At 46.0% G+C, this 9,228-nt stretch overlaps 2 protein-coding genes across 2 annotated transcripts; both read right to left on the bottom strand.

Moving 5' to 3' along the window:
- Positions 1-1,174: 1,174 nt before the first annotated feature.
- Positions 1,175-1,345, bottom strand: DACRYDRAFT_36223 (uncharacterized protein; the record flags this gene model as incomplete). The annotated part of the gene is made up of 1 exon (XM_040774406.1): positions 1,175-1,345. A coding segment is annotated over one exon (171 nt), but the record flags the coding sequence as incomplete, so codon positions are not given.
- A 433-nt stretch (positions 1,346-1,778) lies between these two features.
- On the bottom strand, positions 1,779-2,046 carry DACRYDRAFT_36409 (uncharacterized protein; the record flags this gene model as incomplete). The annotated part of the gene is made up of 2 exons (XM_040774409.1): positions 1,779-1,947; positions 2,003-2,046. Coding segments are annotated over 2 exons (213 nt in total), but the record flags the coding sequence as incomplete, so codon positions are not given.
- Positions 2,047-9,228: the final 7,182 nt, after the last annotated feature.

Raw genomic sequence — 9,228 nt, 5'->3', positions numbered from 1 at the left:
TGCACAGCCATGCACAGCAGGTCACCTGACCATCCAATCCTTCCAGCAGGTTCCAGCACATGCCAAGGTATACCAGCTACTTCCATGTCATAAAGGCTTAGTCATGTCTCTTGACCAAGCAATGGGCTGGTGCCCTGACAGAGTCACATTCAGGCAAGCCAATTCTTAGCATGGCCTTGTGACATGTTTTGTAGCATCCAGAAAGCCATTCAATCTCTGCATGCTGGCACACTATGCTTTGCACTGCTATGGTTTGAGGACCTTGATGTCAGACATTGCTCTGCTTCATCATCTGCATTGTCCATTGTCTTTGCACAGATTCAGCCAACTTCTGAAGAATGTCCAGCATGCAGCCTGTTCTCAATTCCAGCTCTACTTCAGCCAAGTGGGAGATCCCAAGAGCTTCTTGCACTTGTGCAGAACTGATGATGGGAGATTTAAGGGTTTGTCTCCTGGTGTGGAGCTCAAGGCATCAATATCTGTGACCAGTCTGGGCATTAAACACATCTGTTCTCTTCAGAATGTCTCCAAAAATGCTCAAAGCCCTTCTTGCATGTGGCAAATGGCTGCATTGTCTTGCTCTTCATCATTCTTATTCAAGACTTGCTCCTTGATCTTATCCCTGCATGTGCATTAGCTGGGTTGTTAGAAAGATGACTGAAATGCACTGCTTGGCTTGTAAAGAAAGGCTGCTACTGATGAAGGAAACTGGGGAGGGCTTAGTTGATTCATTGCTGGTGTCCATGCCTCCTGCATAAACAAGGAAGGATGTCTGCTCTTTCTCAATCTCAACCAAATGAGTGTAGATTTCCTTTCTAGTTGGCACTGGGTAGGGTTAGATTTCCTTGCCAAAGGTTGCAATTTGCGATAACACTCATCAACACCTTCCAGAAGCTTGTACACACTGCTCAGGACATGACCATGGTGAGTGGGAATGGGTGACATCTTTGACCATTTAGCCAGCAAGTGGGCAGGGGTGATACTGCTCAGTGAATTGAAATCTTCACAGTGGTGTCCATCTTGTATCACAGCATCCTTCCATTTAGTACATATGTAGGTACCTACTGGAGAGTTGAGCAGAAGATATGCCGCTATGAGAGAGCTTCTCACACATTTGAATCATCTTCATTCACATCCAGAATCAAAGATGGTACTCAATGACTTCTTCTCAGTGGCCCCACGTCATCTCTCTTGTGCTCCCCCCTAGCTGGTTTAGCTCAGACCAAGGGTGTTCCACTCCCTTGCCATCTGATCTTCCTGTTCCCTCCTTGAAATGCAGAGAATAGTGATACTGACAATATTCACTATGGCTGACAGCATGCATTTTTGGCACCACCCATTCTAGCTTGGAACATATGTTGCATAATTCTGGGAAACACTGCTTCATTTGGCAAGGGAAATTGATTCAATACTTGCATGCCAAATCATATGACAAGATCTTGCAGGGTACACCTGCATACACTCAGAGAGCTTGTGCAACGGCCCAGTCTACATTGACATATCTAACCCAATGCCTCAGGAAAGGTCAGATAGCATGATAGAAAGCAGTGGTGACCTTTCACCCTTTTGTAAATTCACCACAGCACCCAGCACATACACACTATGCCAAACACAACTGCATGCATAGATACTGGAGACAGCCATCCCTCAGTTTCACCCTCCCCTAAAAACCATGCCTGACAGTATCCCACTGCAAGTTTTGTGCACCTACAGCCCAATTAGCTTCATAATCTCAATAAATAAGTCAAACTTTCCTTCTTCTGATCAGTATTCTGCACAACATACTCCTCAAACTTGCCCTTCAGCAGAAAATATCCCTGACCATCCAATATGCTGATATCTTCATCTTTTCTCCACTTATCCTTCAGCTGTAGATGGGAATTGCCATCTCCACCAACAATTAGGGTGGCTAGATGCCTGCATAATGGGTTAGATGGTGTGTCTGTACTTTGACTCTGTTAGAGGTACTCACAGTTTGTTCCCAGTAATAAAATCATCTAACTGTTCTCTAGTCATGTTCACCCCAGGCAGGGGACAAGCTGGACATGGCATACACCACAGGCCCACATGCAGGAGCACTTGTCAGGCCTCCATGGACATGGATTCCTTCATGCAGTGAGCTGATCTGGCAGCCAAGGAAGAATTTAGTTCTCTCCAGAAGCAAAATGCTCATAAGAACTCTTGATAGCAATCTGGAACAATCATGGGTACCACATCATCAGTGCAGCACACAATTTTGTTCCAGTAGTCATACACCGACTTCTTGGAGGATTCATTCAGTCAGTAAAAGTTGGTCAGGCAGGCAAACATGAATACCATGTGGGGTGCAGAAGTGGTAGTGGGAAATAAGTCATGGTGCAATAGTTGAACATAATCAGGCAGGGCAGTTGCCCTCTTGCAGTAAGCCACCACAATAGGATGCACTCCATTTGGATGGATGGCATGCATCACTCAATGTTGGCCATCCTTGCCACAACATTAGCAAAGATGTATGATCATGCCCAATGTCTGCAGGCTGCATCTATTGAAGTAGCATCCATTCCAGCTTTTGATCAGTGCCACAGCATATGTTGATGCTGAGTTACAATACACATTGAACAGAACAAGTGATGGCCAAACAGTCCTTGCATCTGAGAGCTGTGCCTGACCTGCTGCAAGATGCACATGCCAGTGCCAATGTAGGAGGGGCTTCTCTCTGAAGCAGCTCAAATATCATTGAATTTTGAAACTGTTGGTACTTGTCTTGGAATACACTCAGCTTAGGGCCATTTGGCTTCAGTCAATCTGTGAGAGGGGGTGTGGGTAATGCAAAGTAAAGTATGCACCTCTTGCCCCATCTCCTCCTGCATTAATCTTTTTCCCTTGCCATCATGTGCTATCCTCTGAACCAGAGGCTTCACATCTCTTGGGGTCTCATTTCCTAGACTCAGCAGCTTCAGGCGCTGGACTTTATGCCTTTGACCAATCTCCACACTTTCAACCAGCCCTTGCCATAACCCATCTTCAATGACCACCTGCTTCCTTTTCTTGCTTGGGCTGATGGCTGGTTGCATCTGCTCCTTGGGAGATACTTTTCTTAAGATTTATAAAAGTTTAGGGGTTGCCTCATTGCCATGGGGGTGAGGTTGAGACAATGAAGTGACACAGGGTCCCAGTGAGCATTTGCTTGTCATGTTTAGCATTGCCAGAGCTGCTGTGCTGATGCCAGCTTCATTCATGCTGCTCTGATTGCACATATTTGTCTCTTTCTGTACATAACTATGATTCTTCAAAGATGGCACTACAACAGATACATTTTCTTAAAGGGCCCCTAAGCACTCTCTTCCATCCAGTCCTCCCTTGCCCAGTAATGGATACTTGCCAGAGGGTCCAGAAGCAGAGCTTTGATAATTTGACCTGCAAGGCCAAACTTGCTCCAGCTTGTTTGTTGTTTGACCATGTGCCTTGACCAGAGAGTGTGGAGACAGCATCCTCCCCTGTCTTTGCACTCCACAACCACAGCTACAAGTTCATCAATATCAAAGGCTTTGTATGTTACCTGAAGCAACGTGCAGGTTGTCTTCATCAGTGCAGGCAAACAGTTGCAAGTCATGCAGGTGTGAGAGAGTGAAGGGGTTCAGCATCTCCTTGATGGTCTCCTTGCTCAGCTTGCATTCATAGGTGATCAAGGTTTCTAGCCCAGCCAGTGATGCTAAGGCTCGCTTCCAGGTTGACGTCAAAGTGAAGAAGTTCTCTACAATCCAGCCACGCAGTGTTCTACTGTACTTCTGGGATGCAGTAATGACAGCTGCCTCCTGGGAAAGAAATTTGTTGTGGCTGAATGTGCGAGGTGTGCCAGGAAAGATAAGCCAGAACAATTGGAGGGAAGGTGCAAAGATAGCTTGAACAATGAGGGAAGCGGAACTAGCACTTTGTTCCAGTTTGAGCTTGACCAGATGATCAAAACTAGCTGCAATAAAATAGTTGTCAGTGCTGATATATTGAGGGTGGAGGCATTTTGTAGAGGTGACTGAGTTCAGTGTCTTGTGTAGTGACCAGAGAGACAAAGGCACAGCTTGATGGCTTTGAACCCAGTTGGACACATGTGTGACTATAGCAGATGACTCACTCAAACAAACACTGTCCAGGTGCTTGAGCAAATCCATCTCATCAGAAACCACCAGCATTGCAAAGCTTTCAGTCAGATTGATAGTGGTGAGACAGGCTTTGGAGGCAATATGAATGAGGACAGGAGTATCACATATCAGTGCAGTACTGTCCATCAACAGCCTGTTCAATGGCATCACAGAGTTTAGTTGTATATGTAGTGCACCGGAACAAGGGTGATGCCTCCTTGGATGGAAAACTCGGTGCATTGGTTCCAATGCTCATTCTTAAGAACAATGCTTTGTTTGAGTGCCTCCATTCTGGGTACTGGTAAACTGTGCATATTAAGCTGGTGGTACAATGGTGTTGGGTTTTTGAGATGAAACCTCATGGTGAGAGGGGCATTGCCAGAGAACAGAAGATGTCATTCCAATACCAACACAGGGAAACCACTGTGCCATATGATTGACTGTTTATCCCATTTGGAGTTGTCTTCATCTTTGTCTTTGGCTGGGTTGGTGATTGATTGTCCATCCTGCAAGTCATTGTCCAGCCACAACCAATCCCACTTATTGTTTAGTGCAGCTATCTCCATGTATCCAACATCTATCTGTGTCCAATAGCTTTTGGTGGCATCAACATTAATCCTCCAGCAGTAAGAGGTCTGACATATAGCATTGAGCACCTGGATGCAGCTGTATCCTTCCAAGCCTTCAAGGACAAAGTGGAATGTGTGATATAACTGCTCAACTGGCATATAGCTGATGGGTGCTTCCTGCAGTGGCTGAAACACTGAAACTGATCCTGAAAGAGGATCAGATTCAGTTACACTAGCCATATTGATCAAAGATAGAGAGGACACAGTGGACTCATGATGCTGGCATCGTCAAGCGCATTGTCCAAGTGTGCATACATGACACATGCTCTCATCATTGGTGGCAGTGTTCCAGATGGAACCATTTCGCAGTTCTGGGCTGATAGAAACAAACATATCTTCATTTTCTCACATGAATACCTGGTATTTCATCAACAGTTATCTCAGTGTAGGAGAAAGGATCCAAATTACTGTACAGATTACTCTTCCAAACAGGCAAGTCCTCTTGCAAAACACCAATCAGTCACTCACATTCCATATCCCTCTTGATATCTGCCTCCAACCCCAATGGCATCTCAGTATCCATTGGCACATCTATGGTGCTTGGCTGTCCTTAGTTTTATTAGTTTAATTCAGGCAACCCAATGAGGACAAACCCAGAAGTTGGGTCACAGAGACCCATCACAATCTCATCAAGCGCCACACTGGACATGTTGCACAATTCTGCAGTTGCACAGAAGGCAAGTATGAGCAGGAGCACATGAAGACCTCCTACCAATCAATGTTTAATGCCCATATTCAAAGGGTGGCACTGTGACTTGCCTGCCCTGGCCAGCTTCGCAAGATGACTGCCTTCTCTCATGTATCATCCCAGCTTGTCCCAGTTCAAGCCATCAGCATCAGTAATATTAGGCTTGAGGACCATTGTGTAATAATCATGAAGGGTAATGTTACTCTTCACAATAGTCCTATCCATCCCCTTAATCATGAAAGGTTTGACATCTTACACTGTTTGCTCACATGGATAATTTGCTGTGCAATGCTAGCAACAACATCCATCACCTCCAGGTGAGCAAGAGATGTCCTCAATCTATCTGCTGAAGCACACATATGATGTTGCTGAGGATGACTTCCTTGATGTCACCATCAAGAAAGTCATTGAAAGGTGATCCTTCTGCAAGTGACATCTGCCAAAGGCACCAAACGTCTTCACAATGATGTTGCATGCATATATTCAAGAGCAATTGTATAAATCATTGGGTGGGACTGGGTGGAATAGCAATGTGTTTTACAGATATCAGGGGCTTGGGGTTTATGGGCCCCTCCAGACAACCAGCCACAGGTGTCACTTGCTGGTCTAGCTGATCTGGATCAGTGCTGCTTGGTCACATGTGTTTGCTGCTCTCTTGGGATTGACCACCTTGGCAAGATGCTTGACACTTCTGAGTATTTGGGATGGCAGACAAAGATGGAGAAGGTGAGAGGGAGGAAGCAGCAGTGTCAGCATCACTATTCAAAGAAGAGCTAGGTGTTCCACTATTTGCATTGTCAGTCAGTTGGGGATAATCCATGGTTCGGTTATGGCAGGATGGAGATATTTGAAAGCTGCACCAGCCCATGAGCACAGCCTGCATGGTACACAGGACAACCACCTATGGGATACAAACTTGTTCTCTGGACTTGTTTGCTCCAGATATGACATCTAGCCCTCCTCACAATTGAAGAAGCTTCTCAACCAAAGATTCCATGCTGCCATGTACCCATTGTCCACAAGGAGCGCGAACAACAAGCTGGACCAAAGTGCCAATTTTGGTATCAGTCAGGGCAGGGACTGAGGAGCCCTCCCCTTCCTGTTCAAAGGGGTGGGGATGAATTTCATTGCACCAAGTGCAAGGGGGGAGTGACCTAGAGCACTCTCAAAAATGAGGAGCCATCAAGCTGCTTTCCATTGGACAGGCACATTTGTATAAGTTGCCTTTGAGAATTCCAGGCATCTTTTGATTGGGTGCACTTGTAAGCAGGGGTATTTACAAGTGAAAAAGCTTCCTGACTGGAACCCCAATGCATCAGACCAGTGAGAACCGCATTTGTCAAGCCGACATACCTGAAAATTGGCCGTAAAGGGGCCAAGAAGGATCCTCTTGTATCAAGAGACTTGATGACAACATGAACAGATCAAAATATTAGGTAAATCATAATGAGCAAGCAAGATGGTGGTGAGGGTGAGGTGACAGTGGGATGTGAATCTGCCACTCTTGGGTGGAGCAGATGCAATCTTATAACTCCCCTCTGCTGAGCTATCACACTGGTACCTCACACACATGTAGTAATATTTTGGGCTCTCTGGCATAGTCTTATTTTATCTTTTTGGCCTACAGGATCTCCACAAGCTAGACTCATCTTTATCAGAGCTTTCTGTGTTGCTGAATATGAACTGCTTGACTGAAGATGATCTCTACATCAGACCTATGTATATTGGTATCTGCACAAGACCAGGAATGGGTGTTGCTATGCTGGCAGCTGAGATCTGGAATAGCTTGATCTGATCCCATCGCTCTGCAGGCACTTCTCCCTAGTTTTTCAATGGTGCTTTTGCTCATCTTGAATAGAGCAGTCATGGTCTGGTGCTGAAATGTCTATGACAGACAGGAGTATTTGCAACTGAAAATACACCCAATCTGTGAGGTGCTTCAATATTCCTCGATGGGGAGGTGGTGCAACAATTTGTCAAAAATGTATCCCAGCATGCCAAATATATATTTGAAGCCAAGCAGTGTGATATGTGGATAATCTTGACATTGATGCTTAAAAGGCATTCTTTCTCTCTCTGTTGAGCCCTCTTGCTTTCATCCCTGCACAACTGAAGCATTTCTTGAGTGTTGTCATATTGCTATGGCTGGGGTAGCCTATGGACCACCCAGACAGGGAGACACCTGTGGGAGGAAGGGTTGTCAAGCTACAATTGATCCACGCATGCATGCCTTGAGCTCCAAGGGAAATCTGGGCAGGTTCTATCACAAAGTGTGTAATACAATCTCTGTCTCTACTTCCAGGGCTCAACAGAATACCTCAGTGTGTTGCATGACACTTCCATTGCTTTTGTGCAGACCTAGACATGGGTAACACAGACAGATTGGGCATCAGTCTGTCTGTCTCAGAGTTGAGTTCTCATGGGCAACATGGTCCAAAGCAATGCAAAAAACCAGGATGTCCGAGAGTTGGAAACAATTCTGGCTGCAGCTACAACATGTGTTCTCATTGTTGTCCTGGGCCCTGCTCTAGAAATGGACATCTGTGTTGGCAAGGTCTCTTGGTGGGAGGATCAAAGAGGTTATTGTCTACCTAACTCCCTACTGACCGACTCCTCCATTCACCCAAGGTCCAAGGAAGAGACAATACAAACTTACCTGCCTCTTCTTTGCCACCTCCCCCCTCTCCCATGCACTCACAAGCCTCAAGCCTCCTTGCATCAGAATCTGAGCTTGAGATATCAAGCATGAGCAGAGATGCTGTCCTGGGCAAGTCTCTCAGAGCGAGACCCCTTGAGCAAGATTTTGGCACTGTGCTCATATACATATGGACATGGGTACGCATGGGAGAATCCTTTGTGTTTGCAGGGACATGTGCTGATCATTTCTCCAGAATGAGATGCTGCTGTGGAAGTATCTATACAAGCTCAAAGATAAAACTTCATTCTGTCTGTGTGATCTAAACTGGAGCAACAGAATACCAGTGGAAGAATACAAATTGCAGGGCATTCAGTTCTACCAGTACAGCGCAAGATGAGGAAGGTGGATGGCTACTTCAGTGGACACTAAGTACAGTCTGTGGGCTGGGCACATTCTGATGTTCAAGTGGGATTTGACATGGAGCCAGCGCAGATTAGGATGGGCAGATATCCATGTGGCCACCATATCAGCAGAGTCATGTCTGCTAGGTGAAGGTCAGTAGTGCCTTCCCAAAGATGCTGTATTCAGAGGGCTTATTGGTGGATGGGACAGAGAGGAATCAGCACACTGCATCTTTGCTCTCATCCCCTCCCCATTCCACCTGCAGTACACCACAAGGTAGATGTTCTAAAGCTGCAGAGCTCATGGTGAGGACTCTTGTGGAGTTGGTGAATGCATTGCACAGCTGTTAGGGCAACACAGGCTGACTAAGTCTGCTCACCTAAGAGTGCCAAGAGTCTAAGCAGGCAACAAGGAAGTGGAGTAGACCTGATGACTAAGACCTATCTACAGTATAGGTACCTGTGGAGGATCCTAAGAGACCAAGTCTGAAGAGACAGTCCCAGGCAGAGTAGGCCTTATATTTATACCTCTGTGGTGGAACCTGCTAGAACATCTTGCTTACTCAGCCTAGTCAGGTGATCAGGTCATATGACCAAGGATGAGGTCATATGAGGTCATGCACAGCCATGCACAGCAGGTCACCTGACCATCCAATCCTTCCAGCAGGTTCCAGCACATGCCAAGGTATACCAGCTACTTTCCATGTCATAAAGGCTTAGTCATGTCTTCTTGACCAAGCAATGAGCTGGTGCCCTG

The sequence above is a fragment of the Dacryopinax primogenitus genome, assembly GCF_000292625.1.
Source record: "Dacryopinax primogenitus strain DJM-731 SS1 chromosome Unknown DACRYscaffold_10, whole genome shotgun sequence".
NCBI classification, from domain to species: domain Eukaryota; kingdom Fungi; phylum Basidiomycota; class Dacrymycetes; order Dacrymycetales; family Dacrymycetaceae; genus Dacryopinax; species Dacryopinax primogenitus.
This window is presented reverse-complemented; position numbering and strand designations above follow the sequence as displayed.